This window comes from Phoxinus phoxinus (assembly GCF_949152265.1).
Source record: "Phoxinus phoxinus genome assembly, chromosome: 1".
NCBI classification, from domain to species: Eukaryota; Metazoa; Chordata; class Actinopteri; order Cypriniformes; family Leuciscidae; genus Phoxinus; species Phoxinus phoxinus.
The window spans coordinates 9,057,715-9,081,079 of record NC_136876.1 but is presented as its reverse complement, the minus strand read 5'-3'; the positions used below and the strand labels follow the sequence as shown (position 1 = coordinate 9,081,079).

Here is a 23,365-nt window from a genome sequence, read left to right as displayed (position 1 = left end):
CATCTGCTGCCTTTTGATGGTGAGAAATGCAGACTAAACAAAAACAAAGCAAGTGGATCTTTATCACATGCATGCAAGCCTGCTGGTCATTTGATGGTGAGAAGAGCAGCAAGCAACATGAGAAAGGGCTTGACTTGTAGAGAAGTTTTAGAGATGATCATGCAGCCTGACCCGTCCAGCGAGCTGCAGGATGTATTGTCTTCTCCCTCTGACACCACAGACTCAGGAGAGGCAGATCCTGATTTGGATGTGGCACCCTCATCATCCTCTCTAGCTTCCACTGAAGGCGAGGGGGATTCGGAGGATCCTGGGTCTGGGTGGATTCACCCAGCCATTCATGCAGGCTTGCATGCATGTGATAAAGATCCACTTGCTTTGTTTTTGTTTAGTCTGCATTTCTCACCATCAAAAGGCAGCAGATGCATAAATACACTTACTTTGTTTTTGTTTACTCCATGTAGTTCTGAGAGCTGAGGTGCATATTTTGATTTTCTCAGACACGACAAGGTGAGTTCTCTCTCTCTCTCTCACACACACACACACAACACACACACACACACACACACACACACACACACTTTATTATGCTATTATACTCCATATAACTCCATGTAAAAGCCAGAAACTAAGCTTTTTTTTGCACAGGCCTATATAAAGGGTTAATGGTGCCACCTGGTTATCAACAGTAAAAATTACAAATTTTACCTCTTCCCAACAGGGAAACCCACCAACAATCAAAAATGCTTGATTATATGGTGTCATAGCTTTGCAATAAAAAAATGTGGTTATAATGGAAGTCAATGGGGCAAAAACAGCCACGAACAGTAAATGAGGGAGAAAAAGTTAAAGGGCACCTATTATGGAATTTTGAAATTTACCTTTCATGTAGTGTGTAACATAGATCTAAGTGAACAAAAACATCCTGCAAAGTTTGAAATATGAAAGTGCACTGTATATAAAGTTATTGTCTTTCAAAAGTGAGAGTCGACTCTGAGTCATTTTTATGAATCGTTAGAAGACCGAAGCTTTTTCTCTGACTAGATGACGTCAACTTGTCAAGTTATTTGAATACGATACGCCCACTTATTGCGCTCCAAGGCCAGCAGGGAAACATCAGGGCGATGAGACGCTGTGTTCTGAAGTGCGGCTCAAAAGCAAACTTTTTTCATCTTTGAAGACTAAGTGGCTACAATTCACTATACCACAGAAGTATAGTCCGAGCCTTGTGCTTTGTTCGCGTCATTTTGAAGACGATTGCTTTTTAAATGCAATCAAACTTGGATTCGCGAGCTGGCTGATATTGAAGGAAGATTCATTTCTAAGTGTATTTGCATCAGCTTCCTCCTCCGTATCACAACCTGTAAGTGTTATTAATAATTTTTGCTTTTATATTTTATGTAGCATGCTTAATAATTATTTTGTTTGTTGTGTAAGCACCGTTTAGCTTCTAGGTCTTCAATGACAATTGTATTGAGATATGTGAAGTGTTTGTCGTTGTTTTCGGAGTTGTCTAAAGAATAGAGTAATACCTCGTAGTAACGTAACTGCATTTTTTTTTTGTAAAAACCTTATGTTTATGCATCGGGCTAATGCAAACAAAGACTGATTGTGCTTTTACAATATGAACTGGGCTATGCTCGCTAACATAACATTAAATTCTTTATCTTATTTTTCGTTTTTTACTACAAACTATAAAGCAGTGGACTATAATCATTATTATAATACAATTTAATTGATAAAAGCATCATTGTACTCCGTGTTAAAAATAAGTATTATCTCTATAAACACTGCTGGGTCATCTGACCAATCAACGCAGATTAGCGTCGCGCAAAGGAGGGGTTTGAAAAATGAGTCGTTGAACGATTCATTTGGGAGTCGGTGAGCAAATCAGGTAAAAATAAATGCATATTATACGAAAACAAAAGTGTTTTTTTGTCATTGCATGCATGTAAAACTGTTGTTGGGGACTCCCACAACAACATTAGGAACATTTTAAATGTCATAATAGGTGCCCTTTAAAATCTGATGCTGCACAAAAACTAACAATGCATCAAAACCAATGTTGTTTCTAATCTTTGACATGTCCAAAACTGTGATAAAAGGTAAAAAAAAATCCAGTCCACAATCACATTTTATATTGAAAATAAGTCATTTTGTGTGTTTTTTTCCCCCAAATCAGTGACATTATTTATGAATTTGGCAATTAAAGAGTTAAAATCCTGAATTTTTTAAAAACATTTAGTAGTTTTGAACAGGACTGAGGTTGATTAATAGATTTATGCAAAAAAAATTGAAAAAAATATTTATCTGATACATTTTTACAGCAGTTTAAAGTAGTGGCTGTTTTCAGCCACGAATATAACGAAAGGGTAGTGAATTTGCCCACAGTGTACTGTTAAGTTTTTGAAAAATTTCAAAGCATTTTCCTAAAATATGTGCCAAAATAAGATTTGTCACCAAAAATCATTCCATTTGCTGAAACACAGAAAAAGTTATGGCCAAATTAAGACTCAAAAATACCCCATAGTGGCTGAAAACAGCCCCAACAGCACATAAGGGTTAAATTTACTTATATATTTGGCTGAACAGATAGACTGCATTTTTGCGGTGACATGAGAAAAAATATTTAAGACCCATCAAATCTGAAAATAAGACAAAATAATACTTTTTAAGGCCTTATTTTCAGGAAATGTAATAAGACTTTTTAAGACTTTTTAAGGACCCGCGGCCACCCTGGGAGTGGGTCTGTGCAGCATCTTGCAAAAGTAAAGGTTTACAGTAACACACACAACTGTTAATAATAGTGACCCATGAGAGATTTCGTGTCTTTCCTAGAATGGGCAGTTTGTGACTTTGCAAGATAAACAGCAAAGTAGCACTGATATTACAAAACATTCAGAGGCACATGCCAATAAAATACAGACGTGACACAAATAACTATTATGACACCGATAACTATAAAACAAAATATTACTGACTTTAATGCATGATTGATATTTAAAATATCACAAAATTAGGCTTTTTATTTAATATTTTGTGTCACAATTACGTCAGTATAGGTGCTCAATTCATCTGTCAGTCACTACTGGAGGTGTCACAATATACGGTGACATGTTCCGCGACTCGGTCAGGTGTCGTGTCAGTAATAATGTCAGTGACACATGCCACTATCCACTGGCACATGCCAATGAAGACCGGATGTGCCAATAAGTATATATAGTGACATGTGCCATTGGCTTCTTTGCGGCAGATTTATACATTCCGTTTTTCTGACTGGATTCTGCGTTTTATCACGTTTTCAAAATCAGAATCGAAACTAAAATTCAAGTCCTTTCACAGTCCTATTGTTGGCTTGCTTTGAAATGTTACATTTTTTAAATGGGTCACCGCGCATGAAAGACACATGATAGAGAGACATGGTATAATTTGTCCAGTCAGCACAACTATCTAGTAGGCAGTCATTGCTGTAGGCAAGACAAGTTTATTTATATAGCACATTTCATACACTATGGCAATTCAAAGAACTCAGTTATAAAAGGAATTTAAAAAGATATATGATAGTTATAAAATGAATTAAAAAGAGTAAAAAGATGATACAAAAGAATAGACAAAGTTCTCATCTGGAAAAACACCGGTGTATCACAACTCCCAGTTTTACTCTGAGATTTTCCCATGGTGATTACCATGGTTTGATAGTTTGTCTTCAAGATAATAATATAAATCGTCAGAACGCCCACCGCTACAATCTGTCCTGTCACTCATCATGGCTGTTAGGAAACTAATTGGTTTCTCCACTCAGTGGTTTCTCCACCGCATGGATCTTCATGTGTATCTTCAGCTGACTTTTAATAGAGAAACTCTTTCCACACTGATCACACGTGTGCGGCTTCTCTCCGGTGTGGATCCTCTCATGCGCTTTTAGATTTCCAGACAGATTGAATCTCTTGTCACAGTGTGAACACTTGTGAGGTTTTTCTCCAGTGTGAATCCTCTGGTGGAGTTTTAAACTGTTTGCTGTAATAAAAGTCTTCTTACACTCAAAGCACATGTGCTCTCTCACACCAGTGTGAATTTTCTGATGTATTTGTAAATATAGCAGCAGTGAAAAACTCTTTCCACACACAGAACATGAATGTAGTTTCTCCTTCGTATGAACCATCATGTGTGACTTCAGGTTTGATGCCCTAAGAAATGTTTTGCCGCATTGATCACATGTGAACGGCTTCTCTCCGGTGTGGATCCTCATGTGATCTCTAAGATTTTGTCTGTGAGCGAATCTCTTTTCACACAGATCACACATGAACGGCTTCTCTCCAGTGTGAACTCTCATGTGAAGCTCAAGCCATGATTTTCGTGCGAAACTATTCCCACACTGATCACATGTGAACGGCTTCTCTCCAGTGTGAATTCTCATGTGAAGCTTAAGACTTTGTTTGTTTGAGAATCTCTTTTCACACTGATCACACATGAAAGCCTTTTCTCCAGTGTGGATTCTCATGTGACTCTTAAGATCTGCTGAATCCCTGAAACTCTTCCCACATTTATCGCATGTAAACGGCTTCTCTCCGGTGTGGATCATCATGTGTTTCTTAAGATCTGCTGACTCCCTGACACTCTTCCCACACTGATCACATGCGTACGGCTTCTCTCCATTGTGGATTTTCATGTGTCTTTTAAGTTTATTAGAAGCCATGAAGCTCTTCTCACACTGATCACATGTGAACGGTCTCTCTCCAGTGTGAACTCTCATGTGATGATCAAGACTCGGTTTGTTTGAGAATCTCTTTTCACACTGATCACACATAAATGGCTTTTCTCCAGTGTGGATCATCATGTGACTCTTAAGGTGTGATGAATTCGTGAAACTCTTCTCACATTTATCGCATGCGTACGGCTTCTCTCCAGTGTGGATCCTCATGTGAACCTTAAGGTGTATTTTTTGTGTGAAACACTTCTCGCACTGATCGCATGTGAACTGCTTCTCTCCAGCGTGAACTCTCATGTGAACATCAAGACTTTGTTTGTATGGAAAACTCTTCCCACACTGACCACATGTGAACGGCTTCTCTCCGGTGTGGATCCTCATGTGTGCCTTAAGACATTTTTTTTCTGTGAAACTTGTCCCACATTGATCACATTCATGCGGCTTCTCTCCGGTGTGGATTTTCATGTGTCTATTGAGATTTGGTTTTTGTGTGAAGCTCTTTCCACACTGATCACATGAGAACGGCTTCTCTCCAGTGTGAACTCTCATGTGAATCTCAAGATTATCTTTGCGTGTGAAACTCTTTCCACACTGAGTGCAGGTGAAAGATTTCTTGGCTCTTCTTTTCTTTAAAAAATTATTTTTAGTCTTTGAGCGACTCAAAGGTTTTTCTCCATGTTGGACATGATGTTCCTCCTCCACTTCACTCAGTTCTTCACTCTCCTCGCTCTCTTCCATCAGCTCTGAAATGAAAGAAAAATAAATATTTAATTTGCAGTAAATCAAAATAGAGAAATATGAAGTAAAAGGATATAAAAGTGAGCACTGATGTAATAGACAACTGCTATAAAATACTACAATCATATTGATCAAATACGTATCTTTCCATGAATGAGGTACATTGATCTTGATTTGGATTTTTTTAAACCTTTAAGCTGCAATGCCACTTTTGAAAAATCCCCAGAAATGGCATATATACAGTTCATATATACAGTTCATGAACCCTTTGTACTAAAAGCACAAGTATGATCTCATTTGAAAGCTGACACCTGGCAGTTTATTGTAAATGTAGAATGCATGATTGTCATAATGATTATTTTTTTTATGAAACATCTTCATGAAAATAAATTAAAGTTGGCACTGTATCAATCTAGAAATGCACTGCAGCTAAAGCCACATGTCTGACCATGTTATATTTAAAATCTGAAGATAAGTCTAAAATTGAAACTTGTGTTATTGTCATCTATAAGCATCTATTCTGTCGATTGTCTCTATTGTTTTGTGGTGCAAACGAGCCCCATTCAGTGTCAGTCTCCCCTGCTCACATCCACACCTCTCTCGCCTTATGGCTCTAAATATGCTTTTCTTTTGTCTGCATTATAATTACTAACGACTGGCTATTCACGGTTTCAATCCCTCATTTATTTTATCAAAGTTCTCACTTCACATTTGAATCTGTATCAAATGCCTTTCTTGAATAAAGAAACATTTCAGTAACCATTCCTATTTAGAAAAATTCATAAAAATAACAGCTAGATGGCAGGTGCACCTGAGCTAGCTAGCATGTTAGCTTAGCACACCATCAATACACGGTTTTAATCTCATAAATTGTCATGTTTGTGCTCCAAACTTACTTTATAGCGCAAGTCGAGTGTTTTAAATACCCTTCTATGATCATTCTATGACATTATAAATATAATCTATTAGTATGAAAATACCTGACATGGCTCGAAAGAACACAGGTACATCAAATATCATTGCAAACATGTTTATTGTCTTCAAAACGTCTTTATCTGCATGTTACGTTACTGCGATCTCTGAAAGCTTTGTTTGTGTCAAGGACTTCCTGGAATGTCACATGATTATGGCACTTCTTCATGTGTTCCATATATGGTCATTGAAAAGATAATTTGATCATTTTTCAAGATCATTGAAAAAGTTGTTTTCAATCAGCTGAACAAATTCTTAAGCTAAAATGGATACTTTGACAATTTTCAATCTGGTTTCCGATCGCATCACAGCACAGAGACAGCGCTCATAAAGATAATTAACGATATTCGCTTAAATACTGATACAGGCAAATTATCAGTGCTGGTACTACTCGACCTCAGTGCTGCATTTGACACTGTTGATCACAACATACTTCTTGACAGGCTGGAAAACTGGGTGGGGCTTTCTGGGATAGTCCTAAAATGGTTCAGGTCCTACTTAGAAGCGAGGGGTTATTATGTGAGTATAGGAGACCATAAGTCTGAGTGGACATCCATGACATGCGGAGTTCCTCAAGGCTCAATTCTTGCGCCACTCCTAATCAACCTGTACATGCTCCCAATGAGCCAAATAATGAGAAAGAACCAAATCTCTTACCACAGCTATGCAGACGACACACAGATCTATTTAGCCCTATCGCCTAACGATTACAGCCCCATTGACTCCCTGTTCCAATGCATTGATGAAGTAAACAGCTGGATGTGCCAAAACTTTCTTCAGTTAAACAAAGACAAAACTGAAGTCATTGCGTTTGGAAACAAAGATGAAGTTCTCAAGGTGAACGCATACCTTCACTCTAGAGGTCAAACAACTAAAAATCAAGTCAGGAATCTTGGTGTGTCTCTAGAGTCAGACCTTAGCTTCAGTAGTCATGTAAAATCAATAACTAAATCAGCATACTATCATCTGAAAAACATTGCAAGAATTAGATGCTTTGTTTCCAGTCAGGACTTAGAAAAACTTGTGCATGCTTTCATCACCAGCAGGGTGGATTATTGTAATGGACTCCTTACTGGCCTTCCCAAAAAGACCATAAGACAGTTGCAGCTCGTACAGAACGCTGCCGCCAGGATCCTGAGCAAAACCAGAAAAATTGAACACATCACACCAGTCCTCAGGTCTTTACACTGGCTCCCAGTCACATTTAGGATTGATTTTAAAGTATTATTACTGGTATATAAATCATTAAATGGCCTAGGGCCTCAATACATCGCAGATATGCTCACTGAATATAAACCCAACAGATCACTCAGATCATTAGGATCACATCAACTAGAAATACCAAGGGTTCACTCAAAGCAAGGAGAGTCTGCCTTTAGCTATTATGCCAGCCGCTACAGTAGTCACATTCAAATCCAGACTCAAAACTGTCTGGTCTATCCGTTTCCATTAAAAATATATTAGAAATATATACAATTATTATATTAATATAATGTAACGGCACATCCGTATTTCAGATTTCCCTAATGTCTTGTACCGTTAAAAATGTTATCACGTGAGAGATGCGCATGCGCAGCGGACGGTGATGGCTGCTTAATATCGACGCTCCACCTCAGTGCCTATTTTTCGCCCTTTTTCAATCCCTACTAAGGTTTTGGCCGCATTTTATGATAATATCTGGATCTAGTGCTATTCTAGATGGCATCTAAAAGAGATTTAATCCAGTCCCCGGCGAAGAAAAAGCAGAAAGATGACGATCGCCTTCACGACGCCATTGCCGAAATGCTCGATAATCAACTGAGCGCCATAAAGCAATCTATGACGATGATTGTTCGCGAGGAAATATCGACGATTTCAGCACGACTGGATTCGCTGGAAAAAGATGTCAAATCGTTCGGCAGTAGATGTGACAAGATGCAGGCAACGGTCCGGGATGTTAAGAGGGACTCGATTGCTAACAAGTCCGGTCTGGAGGAGCTCCAGGAGAAATTACTTCTTTATGAGGATAAATCCAGACAAAATAACCTAAGGTTGGTGGGCCTAAGAGAAGGAGCTGAAGGCGGGAATGCAATTCAGTTTCTGCAGACCCATATTCCCAAGTGGATTCCGGCTCTTAAAGGGAAGACGATAGAGATCGTACGCGCGCACCGCCTGTACGCGAATGAGGATTCCTCTAGGAATAGAGCGCGCACTTTAATTTTCAAGCTTCTTCGTTACAATGATCGACAGGCGATTCTACAGGGAGCCAGGAGCGCTTCACCTCTGAGTTTCGAGGGGGGTATCTTACAGTTCTTTCCTGACTTCAGCAAAGGAACGTCCCAAAAAAGGAAAGCTATGGCTGAAGGTCGGAAACGTCTTCAACTACTAGGGATCGAGTCATTCCTGCTCTACCCCGCGTCGGTTAAAGTTCGTCACGGCCAGGAGCAATTGTTTTTCAAGACCCCTGCGGACCTGGAGCGGTACATCTCGTCTCTGAGCGTCGCCACCACGGGGATGGATACCTCCGCGCTATTAGATATGCCGCTGCCTGAGGATTAAATTTGGCCTTTTTGCTTTTGTTTATATCATCCTAAGTAGGGATATAGTTTTGATTTCGCTGTGATGGTCACTCAGGTGAGAGATGCTGATGTTTGAGTAACTGTTACCCTCATAGTCCGAGTGCATGGCCTCGAGGAGTTTTATTTTCCAGGCAGATAAGAGGGTGCGGTTTTCCCCTCTGCAAGCTGCCAATAGTAAATTGTTTTTTGGGTTATTGTTGTTAAGTAATATTATGTTAGAACTACCAGGGTTTGCTGTTTTTGTTATTTTACTTTGTTTCATGGGGGTAAAATTATGAATGATGCGTTCTGTTATATGTCTAATGTTCCGTTGTCTTATGGTTAATCATTTTATGATAGAATGAGGGATTGTAATGTGATATCGTGGAATGTAAATGGGCTAAATTCTCCCATAAAAAGATCTAAATGCCTAGATTATTTGCATCGTAAACGAGCTGACATTGCATTAATACAGGAATCTCATCTCAAGGCTTCTGATGTTACTCGCTTTCAGAATAGACATTTTAAAATGATAGCTTTCTCTTCGCATAATAGTGCCTCAAGAGGAGTTATTATACTCCAGAACAGGAAATTCCCGTTTCTAATAGAGAAAATAGGAGGGGACGAAAACGGGCGGGTTACATATGCTTCTGGCTCATGGAATAATTTAAAAATAGTTCTCTTCTCAGTTTATTCTCCAAATAACTACGATGTAGATTTTTTCCCATCTCTTACTAAACTATTTCTTAATTTTGTCGACTACAAACTGGTCGTAGGTATGGATGCTAATGCAGTTTGTAACCCCTTAATTGATAGATCCCTTGTCGCTGTCCATGGTGATCCGGCTTCACAGTCATTAAACGATCTCATTGTTGATAACAACTTATGTGATATTTGGAGAGTGAAAAATGGGAACTCTAGAGATTATACTTTTTACTCGGCACGCCACAAATCATTTTCGAGATTAGATTACATCTTAATTTCTAAATCTCTTATCCAAGGAGTAAACCACATTGATATTCTACCTATTCTGATTTCAGATCATTCCGCTGTGATTTGTAATCTATCTCCTCCGATAATTCCCTTAAGCGCCAAAAGGTGGCGTATGAATACAACTTTCTTGCAAAATGAAGATTTTTTGTCCCAATTACGTTCTAAATTATCTCTCTTCCTTCAAGAAAACTTAAATTCATCTATTAATCCTCAAATTATATGGGAGACGACTAAATGTTTTTTGAGAGGATACTGCATTTCTTTTGCCTCCCATGTAAATAAATCCAGAGGGAAAAAATTAACCCATCTGGAGGCCCAGATTAAACATGTAGAGAAGGATCTTAAAAAAACCTTTACGGAAAATAAAAGCAGACTCTTGGGCAATTTAAAAACTGACCACAAGGCTATTCTATTAAAAAGGGCAGAATTTTTCATACACCGTACCAAACAAAATTACTATCTTAATGGTGAGCGGCCAGGAAAACTTATGGCTTTAAGGTTGAAACGTAATGAGGCCCTGGCCTCAATAACAGCCATTAAGGATAATATGGATGTTCTTCATACGGCTCCAGGGGATGTAAACAGAATATTTAAGGACTTCTATGAGTTGTTATACAGATCTGAGGTGGGAGCGAATGAACAAGCTGTTAGTGAATTTTTGACAAACTTAGATCTCCCTCAATTAAGTGAGGAGCAATGTGCTTTTCTCGATTCTCCAATAGATTTAAAAGAGTTGAAGGAGGCTTTAGAGGTTTTGAATAAAGGTAAGACCCCGGGTTTGGACGGGTTACCTCCGGAGCTGTATCTGGCAATATGGGATACGATTGGACCACTCCTCCTCGACTCCATAAATTTTGCTTTAGAGACTGGTTGTTTTCATAGAGACCAGAATACTGCTCTTATCTCCCTGCTGCTGAAAAAGGGAAAAGAACCCCTATGCTGCTCTAGTTATAGGCCGATTTCACTAATTGGTACGGATGTCAAGTTATATGCCAAAGTTCTAGCCCACCGTTTGGGAACGGTTGCCAGTTTTCTAATTGCCCACGATCAGACAGGTTTCCTTAAGGAACGTTTTGCTGCGGACAACTTGCGACGTCTTTTGAACATTATTGACTCACCCGACCCGGTTAACGAACAACGTGCTATCCTCTCGCTAGATGCTGAGAAAGCCTTTGACCGGGTCGAGTGGACATATTTATGGTCTGTCTTAACCCGTTTTGGCTTTGGCCCGCGTTTTATACATATGATTCAGACCCTTTATGTTAACTCGTCTGCACGAGTCTCAACGGGTTTGTGCTGTTCGGAGGCAATCCCATTGAACCGGGGAACTAGACAGGGATGTCCGTTATCCCCGTTATTATTCGCAATTTCTTTAGAACCCTTAGCACAGGCGATTCGACAAGACCATATTATTTCCCCGATTACTGTAGGTGACTCTAAGCATTTTATCTCTCTTTTTGCAGACGACATCCTGCTCTATATGTCTAATGTTTCCTCTTCTCTTCCTCAATGTCTTAAAATATTTAATAATTTTAGCATTATAAGTGGTTACAAAATTAACTGGGGGAAATCTGTATTAATGCCCTTGTCAGCGTCGACTAGTACTGCATTAGCATCTTCCTTGATCCCAATTAGCTCGATCCCAATCAGCAAGACATTTAAATATCTCGGAATTCAGATTTTTCCTTCTCTGCAGACTATCTCTAAAGAAAATTACAGTTCGTTATTTTCTTCTATCAGGCAAGATTTACAGAGGTGGGATGTTATTTTAACCTCACTGCAAGGCAGAATTTCTATCATCAAAATGAATATCCTCCCTCGACTTTTATTTCTGTTCTCCATGATCCCTTTATCTCCCCATAGAACTTTCTTCAAAGAATTAGATTCCTTGATTACCAAATTTATATGGAATAAGAAGCGACCAAGAATTAAACTTTCAACACTGCAGAGAAGATCCAATAAAGGAGGTTTGTCACTTCCAAACTTCCATTTGTACTTTTGGGCATGTCAGCTGCGATCTCTTAAGGTTTGGTTAAAGGACGATTCCCAGATCGCCTGGAGGGATGTGGAAGCATCCGCTGTGCTCCCGCATCGGCTCCAGGATATTTTATTCACGGGTATATTAAAGAAAGAGGTGAAGGTTGGGAACACAATTGTGTGTAATTCTCTGAAAATCTGGTATGAGGTATGCAAATTCATGGGTTGTTCATTTAAGTTCACATCTGAATCGCCGATCTGGCATAATAATAATTTACAATCAGATAACAGACCTTTTGTTTTTAAGCCATGGTCGGATCAAGGTGTACATACCCTGTGTGATATACTCAATAATCAGGGCTTGAGGTCCTTTCAAGATCTGAAAGAGTGTTACAATCTTCCTGGACATTCCTATTTTTTATATTTAAGGTTGAGAAGTGCTATGCGTGCTTATGGAGTGCCGTGGAACTGTAAATTGGACTCTCATCCTCTGATGGACTGTGTGAATTATTCACAGGCACAAGGAGTCGTGTCATTCATTTACAACAGACTGCTCAATCATGGCTGTGGTAGGCTCTCTATCATTACGATATGGGAAAAGGAATTCGCTCCCCGCAAACTAAATTGGGACTTGATATGGGACACTATTCCAACAATGTCTAAAAATCTTGCTCACCAACTGATACACTTTAAATTGCTTCATAAGGCATATGCTACTCCATATGTTTTGCACAAAATGAAGCGATTACCTACCCCCTTCTGTACACTTTGTAATTCCAATTCTGTGGGTACCTATATGCATATGTTTTATGAGTGCCAGCTTATCAGTAACTTCTGGGATCAAGTGTTTTTAAGTGTATCAGAACTATGTGATAAGGTTATCCTCAAGCACCCCAGTCTATGTTTGCTGAATATTGATGAGGATCTTGATCTGACGGTTAGTCAGCGCAGGATTCTACACACTGCTCTAACTGCAGCCAAAAAGATAATTTTTAAGATCTGGCATGAGCCTACGGTCCCAGCAGCCAAACTATGGCTTTTAGAAACTAAATATATTGCACTACTAGAGCTCTCTACAGCGAGAATCAACAAAGCTAAACCAAAGACACTTAAGGCCTGGACTGAATTGGTTACAAAAATATCTCATATAATAACTCGTTAGCTCGTAGGTACTGAATGTTTCGGAGTGTTATTAAGGAGCAGTGGAAATCCTAGAGCTGTGCTAACGTTAATCATTCCCCTAGCTTATTCATCTATGTTTAATGTTATTAATTAATTAATTAATTTATTTTATTTTTCTTCTTATTATTATTATTTTTATTTTTTTTTCAAAGCAAACCCTGGTCCTGTATATAGTTAATGGTGGTCTCATGTGGACCATGTTTAACCTTGCAAAAATTAATAAATAAATAATCATAAAAAAAAATGTTATCACGTGGATGAATAATCATATGCAAATGATATGCAGATGAGGATATGCATAGTAAAACTAGGCGTTGTAAGCTCCATGTATGGTTATTTCTGCTGACTGGGATTTATAAAGTGAATTCTGCGCAGATTCGGGCGCATGTACACTTTTAGTAAGGATTAATAATACGTTTTTAGTACGTTTTATAAATGAGAGGCCTACAAGCCACAGTGTATCGCACCCACTGTGAAATTTGGTGGAGGATCTTTGATGATCTGGGGGTGCTTCAGCAAGGCTGGAATCGGGCAGATTTGTCTTTGTGAAGGATGCATGAATCAAGCCACATACAAGGTTGTCCTGGAAGAACACTTGCTTCTTTCTGCTCTGACAATGTTCCCCAACTCTGAGGATTGTTTTTTCCAGCAGGACAATGCTCCATGCCACACAGCCAGGTCAATCAAGGTATGGATGGAGGACCACCAGATCAAGAAGACCCTGTCATGGCCAGCCCAATCTCCAGACCTGAACCCCATTCAGGGCTCCAGACTAACTTTTTGAATGAAACTGAAAATTTTAGGGGCACAACCAGAAAATGTAGGAGCACACACCGTAAATCAACATACTAACCAAATATTCACATTTCTACTAATTTCCAGTGTATTACTAATAAATATTTAGATAATAGATGCAGAAATTACATCTTTGCGCTCTGATTTAACATTACAGCCTCTTGTCTTCTAAAAGCAACCGGCAGTTGATTTATTAACATGTCACGGCATACTCTATGCTTGAGGCTAAGATTGTGTTTAAATAGAGTATTGTGTTTAAACTGTGAAGTGCCTGCACTGTCGGCAAACTTCATGTTCCCCGCAGTTATGGGGTAGCGACTGCAACATTCGCAGTTCATGGAGTTCGTCTCCTTACAGTACTACCTCAACCAGCTGAATTCTCGCAGCCAGTCTTCCAGAAAATGGTGGGTTCGGCCTTTTTCACCACTAAAACCTCTCACTCTGAATCATCATCCGACTGTGACACTGTACTGGGGCTGCAACGTTTCAAATAGCTCACGGACACGGTTCAGTTTGTATCACGGTTTTAGGTTCACGGTTTCGGTATGATTCGGTATGTGTTATGTTCAGGGGGAAAAAAGACTACTATAAAAAAAATAAGAACAAATAATCTAACCACAAGCAAAAGCACAAATAAATACAATAGAGCTAAGATAGCCTACTAATAAAATAAACTATGCTTTTCAGGTAGGTCTAACATTAGTTTTCAAGTAGGCTACAGAAATTGAATAAAATAATCAAATGTAAAATAACATTGAATATTTGACTGTATAAATTAAAGATTAATCCTTATTAAAGTTACAAAAGCTATTAAATTCAGAGCTGATTCTGTAGGCCTACACTGATACTGTGATGAATGTTCCCTTAAGGCATAACTATGTCTGCTAGGATACTCATGAAGACGGACATATTGACATACTTTTTGTATGAATTTGTCCATTCAAGTGCAAGACTTGAAAGATAACTCAATATTTGCGCGCTGTCTGAGATGAGTAGCCTACGCAATACGCATACACACACGCGCGTGCGCGCACAAATCTAGACGCGAGTTCTCTTTCGCGTCTTCCTCTTGAATGTTTACATTGGCAAAACATAAATGATGAGTTTAGTTTAAACACCGATGGTAACGTCTGTAGTTCAGGTCTCGTCTGCACTCGTGCGCTATCAACTCCCGGGTGATGACGGCGTAAATGACAGGTCGTGTTTGAGCATTTGGCACTCGCATAGAAGAGGGTTTACAAAGAGTAATCGTTTTGTTCACGTTTTTTTCAACGCACGTTTTGTTCAACGCTCACTGGTTCAGCAGTGAGCGTTTGGTAAAACACTGTTCTGTTGTTCTAAAGGGGGTTAATCAGTTGTTAACGATCTCCTGGGTTTGCAAGATCGCGGCGGATCCCCAGGGGGGCCGTAAAACAGAATGTTTTTTTGTTGATTCAAACAGACGCGGTCTGTGTGCTCAGATCGGTTATCAATGAGTTATTCAAAATGTTAGGCGCCATCTGGTCTCTTCTTCAAGACAGTCCCAGAAGAACAAAAACTGTATTTGTTGATTGTAATGTCATTACTTCAATCAGTGGAAGGCACTCTGTACTTTTGTGTTGCAAACCAGGAAGGACAGGGTCGTTTGTAAATTAGACTTGATTAATTTAATCAGAGGCAAACTGTTCATCTGCCATGCTCTACAATATAAAGAAGACTGTTTGCATGTTTTTTTTTTACAAAAAACACATTCTGCAACTGACTATGATCCTAAAATATCCTCTGCATTATCCTTGACTCCACCCTGTCCTTCAAAAAACAAGTGAAGAAATACAAACTAAATACAAACTAAACTAAATACAACCTGGCCAATTTTAGGTATATAAGAAACTGCCTAACAACCACAGCTGCAAAAAATATGAATGCAATGATCATCCCCCACTTAACATTGTATGACAAGTTGGGACTCAAGCAAGATGTACAACACTGAAGCCTATTCTTTCTTTGTATAAGCAGACTCACAGTGTTATATAGAAAACCCAATACCTACCACCACTGTAATATTTTGGGAAAATATGAAATTCGTAGTTGGGAAAATTTAATGAAATACAGTGATATCTGTCTGGTGTAAGATTCTAAATGGTAAAGCTCCCCCACCACTTGGTACTTTTATATTGTATACTGTATATTTTATTAATTTTCGAAATTAATGTTCAAAACATCTTGCCGAAAGACTGCAGTTGAAAATTAGCCAGAAGGCTAACACTTGCACATTTACAGTAATGTTGATTAATGTGTGCTGTCCTTATAAATAAATAAAACAATAAAAAAATGAAGAATAAACACCAACCTCTTTGTTCTTCAGTGTGTTTCATTCTGCAGGGTTCTGGATCACTCGTGTTCTCACTGTCCTCTTTAATAAACTCAGTCTTTGCAGATTTCAGCTCTTCCTGATGCTTTCATGCTCGTCTTCACTTGTTGCAGCATTTATTGGAGAATTACAGTGGGAGGAGCTTCACTGATGATGTGACTGATGTGTGAGGAGCTTCAATGATGATGAATTACGGTGTGTGAGGAGCTGATCTAACAGAATAAAAAATATTTGAGTTTTTATGCTCATGGACAACAGAATATAAATAGCGTACATTCTTCCTTACCAATGGTAAGAAAAACAGTTATAAGCATAAACAGAAGTAAATCTACAGATTTGTCACCAACAAATGCCCTCAGTCTGTTGACACCAATGAAATGAGCTTTAAGTGTCAATTTACAGGAGATCTGAAGACATCAGCATAATAAATGAGGTGAAAACCGGAACTATTGTCATGAAATAAAGAGTGTTTTCAGCAGATCTGTTAATATTGATGAGCCTCCGACTATCAACACTCATTCAACAAGCCATTCAGGATCATCAGCAGATCATCTCACTTTATTCTGAGTGTTTGCTGTTAGAAACACATTATTTGACTCAGGATACATAAAGCTATATTGACCTATACTGAAAAAAAGAGAATAAAACAATTGATATAAAACATAAATAATGCAAAAACAAACACAATTGACACTCAAGTAAATAACTACCCTACTAAACCATAAAATGTCCATATGAATATAGTTTGACATTTTAATAACTAGCTACATTCATTACAATAATGTAATTAGATCATTAACGTGTTACAGTTTTGTATAGCCTACTGTGCAGAAACTGACAATGATCATAAAACATTTATTAAAATAAAGAACACCACAAAACAATATGGTTTACTGTATCAAACTCTATTCATATTTATCTATAATTAGCATTTATGTATAGGTTTAAAATGTCTCACGTGGCTCAATGTATTATTTACAAAGTATTTATGTTCCAGTATTATAACACATATGATCTGCCAAATTATGTGAAAAGAGTAACGTAAGAAATAAAACGGCAACAGCAACACTTAAGAATCGATTCCCATCAATTCCCCTCACAGATCTCAAACTTTAACTGGACATTCAGTAACAGTTTTCACTCCAAACATCGAGACAATCACACAAAAGAACACAAGATCGCTGCTGCTGCACTAAATGTTTATTTAGTTAACTTATTTAGTGTACTTGTGCGTCTTTTCATGCCAGAAAAGACGCACAAGTATCGCTGTGTCCGATTAAAACAATACAGAAATGAGTCTGTCGCTTAAACAAACTGTAAGTGTGTGTAAATATGAGAAATACCGTGAACTGCTCTCCTCACCTCAGAAGACTCGACGCTGAAACTAGGCTTGTTTGAGATGCGCCTTGCCTCGCCTGAATGTAGTAGTTTTCTCTTCTCGTAGTGAGTGGATCAGACACCAACGAGATCAGAGGCGGATATCGCGGGATTCACGCTCGTGCGCGGTGTTGCTAATGAACTGGATGTCATTTAAGTTCTGTTGCTTTTATAAGAAAATAAATATAATGAAGAAGACACTCAAAGTTCTTGTTATTTAATTACATATCAAAGACGTGTACCGGTAATAATTGTTATGTTTTATAAATATTTTGTAATAAATAACAACAATCAAATAACCCATATAGAGATCACACTGTCAGAGAGTTTGGGAATATTCACACATAATTTATACACATAAAAACACGAAAACAGAGTTTTAAATTAAAACATTTTAAAAGAGAAAAACACATCATGGTTGTTTAAACCAATGAGCATTAAAGTCGGCATGAAATCAAAATTGACCCTATTTACTTTGTTAGCGGATATTACTAGTCTTGTGGTGAACAATTAATCCGTGCAAGTTAATACACGGAAAACAATTGTTTGCCGAAGTTATCTTTAATCAAAGTCTGAAAAGTTACTTCCGGGTCTGGAATGGTTCTTTTTCTGATGACGTAGGCTTGACGGCTTGGGTTGGTTAATCGCTTAACCACTCCCCTCAAACCGTTACTCTGCTATGGGCGAGAGATGGAGAGGAGGAGCGCTGAAGTAAAACCCTGCCCTCTGTTCAATATTCCCTTTATCTCGGAAATGCGTCACAACACTTGAGAAAAGTCGTTTGCAACTTCCGGTTCACGCGGACTTTAAGCTGTGTCATCAGCAAGTCGTTTCCCATCGTGCTTTTGATCAGCGCAGCCGCAGTCGGTGGAGAGCAACTGCGCTCGACTGCAGAATCCGACACGTGTGCCTTGCGCTCGCGAGAGATTATTTTTACATACGTCAGCATGACATCAGAGCAAGGCGGACCGCACTCGGACACATTTCTAACCGGCATGCATCTCGCGCTGATCACCGGTGATCGGCATAGACAGTATATAAACTGGACACAGCGACCCCATAGGTTTCAACGGAGAAAAGTGAAGTCAATTAAAGCACTCATTTCCTGATGGCTGGGCGAACTTAAGTAAAGTTAAATAATCTCTGGTTTAAACTTGCTCGCTCTGCACTTTCATGAACGCTCAGTTCTCTCCGCATTGGATTGTGGGAAATAGTGCCTCAGCAAGTGTACATCGAATGTACACTCGAATTCAGAGAGGATTCTGGGTAAAAGTAGTGAACGAATGTAGGGAATTCGGACACCACTACAAAATGGCCGACACCCGAAATAGTGCACTATATAGTGGATAGGGAGCAGTTTCAGACACAGCTTATGTTCTGTATAATGCGTTTATGCCTTGATGTTAGTACATCTGCATATGTATGTTCATCGAATGTATGTTATTGATGTCCCGCGATCTTTCTGAGGTTTCCATCGGCGAGTTTCGGAGTGCCGTTGCGGCCGTAATTTGCCGCGAGAGAAATGCTAATCAGTATTAGCATCGGCAGTATTCTAAACTGTGTTTACATTTATAATGTACCATTGTACAATTTATCATGACTATTTGCATTGATAAGGCTATTATTACTGTTAAGGATGCAGAGTGTTAATCATTGTTTATTGCATTTGTTCGACTATCATGCCAGTGTGTAAATCATTCTCAGAATATGATTGTAATTATATTTCTTTACTGTTCCTGTAATATCATTTTATATCTATTTTCTCTTTTCTATGTCTACCTGGATCACGTCTACTGGCGACGTCCCCGAACGTCTCCTGGCGACGTTAAATATACCTAACTTGCTTCCCTATACTGACTTCAGCGCAGCAGAAATTAACAGACAGACTTTTATGGAGCTTATAATATGACAAAATTATTTGAATTTTAATTGTGTAAATTTGAATTATTTACAAGTATAATCTAACAAACTTTAATTTTATGTGGTATATTAAATAGTTCTGAATTTGATTTCTTTAAACGAATATTGAACATTTGAAATTTAACGAATTGAAATGTTTTTATGGCAGAATTTTATAGACATGTATTTTCAAACAGCAATTTTTTTGTTCTGAATTCTTAGACTGCAAATATTCAGTTTTAAAAAATACAGACTCAAAGTTTCAAGATGAAGAAGAAATTCAGAACTTCAAATTCAGTTTTCTAAAATTCAAACCGCAGAAAATTCAGATCTTGTAGGTCACAGGTCATCCACAGGGAAGAGTAAAGGATCTCAGAAAAGTTGAACAGAGCATTTTGGCTGCACTGCAGTAGTTTTCTGCCGCAAAGGTGGTGGTGGTTCAAGAGAATCCGTGTGTCTTTCGTTCAGTCGTTTTTTTTATTTAATATTAAGAGTAGAAAAATTAGAAAACCGCTTGAGTATTGGATTTCTAATATTCTAGTAATAATAGTGCTTCGACCAGTTCTCAGAGAAATTCTCCCAAGAAGAAGTTACTTATGCTACGAATAATGTCATCAAGCCAAAAAATTATCCTTAATTTTGTATTTATTGTCAACGCGTTGCAGCAGCTAGCAGACCTAGAGCGGGCTTACTAGCGCGCTCATAGGCTGCCCTGCGGCAACTGCAGCAGCCAACCACTGAGCAGTGTTGCCAGATCTCGCGAGACAAATAATATCATTTGTCAACCTCGCCAGGCCTGTGAAAACAAGTCCAAAACAAGCGACTTTTTCTCTATGCTTTTTCTACTGAGGTTCTAGGTTCCGGGAAGAGAAAAATAAATAAAATGTGTGCACGGTTTTACAATCCATGGGGACGGATTTTAAACTGTGGGTACAGATTTTCAATTTACATCCATGTGGACAGATTGATAAACTGTGCGCAGTTTTGCAAAACTGTAGGCTACGGTACAGTTTACTTATTTTTCTCCCCCCTGAGCTTCAGGACATTATATACACAGTAAACCTCTGATAATTAAAATTTGCACACAAATAAATATCATCCTGAATTCACAAAGTATTTATTTATTATTGCAGGGACTGCAGAAGATCCCATTTTTAAATAACTATAACCCAGAAACAGGAGAAATTATTGATAATCTAGTGTGCAGCAATAAAGTGGCTCCTGCTCTGATAAACAAATGAGTGAGTTAGAAAAGACTTAAATAAACTAAACTGGTTTAAAAAAAAAATCCAGTCAAAACCATTTGAACAGGTGAGGATGAGGCTTGGTATAAAACATTTTTCTTAAGACTCATAACACTTCAGCCTCATTTATATGAAGAATAGCACCACAATTATCTTTCTCCCAGTTATATTTCTTCCCGTATTTCGCCCACTTTGTCCTGGGCATTTTTGTTCCTCCAAAAACTCTACAGTCCAGTCACCATCAGTCGTGACTCATGCGTATTTTTATTTAAACGTCACTCACTGACAGATTGCCCTATTTTGCCTCTGATTGGCTAATACTCGTTGCACTCTGCTGTCTCCTGTGTGTATGGGGAAAGGGGAGGGATAGAGGGAACAGGCAAGACAAACTCCTACGTTTTAATAACATACAGAAAATTTCAGCTTGACAACTTATTATGGAGCTGGGAACAAGCCCAAATAAGCAACTACACTTTAGAAACAAGCCCAAAAAAACGCGACCCGCGACTACCAATATTTGTAAGCAACTTTACAGAAACACAAGCCCAAAGTCGCTTATGATAAGCAGACTTGGCAACACTGCCGCTGAGCCCATCTGGTTTTTATCGACTGAAGCGATACCAGCTCGACATGTTTACGCAATACTCGTTCCCTCTTCTAGAGAGAACCGAGGTTACAGTAGTAACCGAGACGTTTTCATTATGATCTGAGTTATCCAACATGTTTATGTCTTCTTCACAGTGTTGAGCAAGCTACTTGGAAAATGTAGTGAGCTAAGCTACCAGTTACAAATCAGCTTCCCTACACTGAAGCTAAAACATAACTATATAAAACTATTACAAAACCAGGTGTCGAGAGTGTGTGCATCTTTCCATTGAGCAAATTTCTCAAGTGTCAGCCCAAGGATTGAGATTGGTAAGTGATGTCCACGTCCGAAGCAGAATGTGGTGGTAATGCACCTTAAAGCTGGTTGTAGGGCCCTATGATTTTTTTCCCCACGTTCCAAATAAATCCCCCCCCCCCCCCCCCATTTTAATTTTTCCGTATTCGTTTTTGTTTTTTTTGGACTCCCAAAAAGCATGTCTAATTAATTGAAACCATGAAACTTATACAATTTAACAATCATCTATTAAAATATTAAAATTAATTAAATTTTGGGCACTATGACTTTTTTTTTTTAAACAATTTTTTTTATTTTTTTTTATTAAATTTTAATGGTTTAATTACATTGTAATAACCAATTATTTAAAATGTAATGATTTAAGCAAAACTTTCTTCAAAGGTTAAACCAACCTGATAGTTTTTCTCAAATCAAGCTAAAATGCTGCTGAAGTGACTCTCAGAGCGGCTGTGTAGATAAAGTTCATGCATTAATGTCCTCATATAGGCTGAAAACATTGCGAGCGTCATGCATGACTCAGTGTGTGTTTGAGTGTGTGGTAAATGAAACCGCGTATTAATTTAGAGACACGCAGAACATGCATGATTCCTATTTAAATACTTTTTATGCAAATATTCACATACACTAGTCTATATCGCGATTTTATTTAAATTTACTGACCTACTTTTCATCCAAGATTTGACAATTCCGTGAATTTCCGCGTTATACAGTAAATTCCGTTTTTATGCCTGGATTCCGCGATTCTGTCCGTGTTTTCCACATCGCGGGAATGAAATATGGTCCTGTGGTTGCCAACCGCCGTAAAAAACATGAAGAAGTCATCGTCACTTACTGGTTCAGGATCAGTGATACTTAGCAGTTGTATGTCTGATTTGAGCTTGAACTTTAGAAATGCTTGGGAAATGTAGCTTGTGTGTAGTGTGGACGCTACCGCACTACTTGATAAAAAAAAAAGCTTTGCTACTGAAAAGCTATTTGATTCAGAAAACAGCGATGCTACCACCACGCTACTGAGAAATGTAGTTAAACCCAACACTGCTTCTTCATAGCCTGAAGGTAATTGGACAGACCCCAAAATAGACCAATCACACACTGTTAGACCTTACCGGGTTTTTTTACAGTAAAATACTGGCAACACTGTTGCCAGCTAGTTGCTGTAATTAATCTTTAACAGTGACTAACTGGCAACAGTGTTGCCAGTTAATTACTGTAACTGAACCATTACGGTGACTAACTGGCAACAGTGTTGCCAGTTAATTACCGTAACTGAACCATTACGGTGACTAACTGGCAACAGTGTTGCCAGTTAATTACCGTAACTGAACCATTATGGTGACTTACTGGCAACAGTGTTGCCAGTTAATTACCGTAACTGAACCATTATGGTGACTTACTGGCAACAGTGTTGCCAGTTATATACTGTAAGTACAGAATTACAGTGAATAACTGGCAGGAGTGTTGGTAGTTATTTACTGTAATGACACGAAACCACTCAGTATAATACTGCATATAAATTTATAATATTTGTGTAACACCAGAATTACTACTGTATGATGCAATATTCTTATTTTCTTTTTTTTAAACAAAAGATAAAGCATATAAAATGTTCATACAAATATATTTTATTGCTTTGGAAAAACAAATACATAACACGAGATATATCACAAAACTAAATGTAGCGCATGCTTCAGGTCA

The 23,365-nt window shown here is 38.3% G+C and overlaps 4 protein-coding genes across 4 annotated transcripts in view; 1 reads left to right on the top strand and 3 right to left on the bottom strand.

Annotated features, from left to right (window-relative positions):
• LOC307001012 (uncharacterized protein) overlaps positions 1-23,365 on the bottom strand; it is a 573,545-nt gene that overhangs the window by 77,203 nt on the left and 472,977 nt on the right. The window lies entirely within an intron of this gene.
• Positions 1-23,365, top strand: part of LOC307000598 (uncharacterized protein) — a 496,331-nt gene that overhangs the window by 258,377 nt on the left and 214,589 nt on the right. The window lies entirely within an intron of this gene.
• LOC307000631 (uncharacterized protein) overlaps positions 1-23,365 on the bottom strand; it is a 426,328-nt gene that overhangs the window by 282,966 nt on the left and 119,997 nt on the right. The window lies entirely within an intron of this gene.
• Positions 3,464-17,734, bottom strand: LOC307003149 (uncharacterized protein). Its single transcript, XM_079621277.1, has 3 exons — positions 17,612-17,734; positions 16,229-16,461; positions 3,464-5,448 (listed from the first exon to the last, which is right to left on the bottom strand). Exons 2-3 carry the CDS (start codon positions 16,251-16,253, stop codon positions 3,779-3,781), a joined length of 1,695 nt encoding a protein of 564 aa, XP_079477403.1. The 5' UTR covers positions 16,254-16,461; positions 17,612-17,734; the 3' UTR covers positions 3,464-3,778.

What these genes read in the sequence shown, in the direction of transcription:
- LOC307003149 (XM_079621277.1), bottom strand. Translation starts at nt 16,253, where the DNA reads ATGAAACACACTGAAGAACAAAGAG. An exon ending in ACACACTGAAGAACAAAGAG is followed by an intron (nt 5,449 to 16,228) that starts GTTGGTGTTTAT and finishes CTTTCATTTCAG; the next exon opens with AGCTGATGGAAGAGAGCGAG.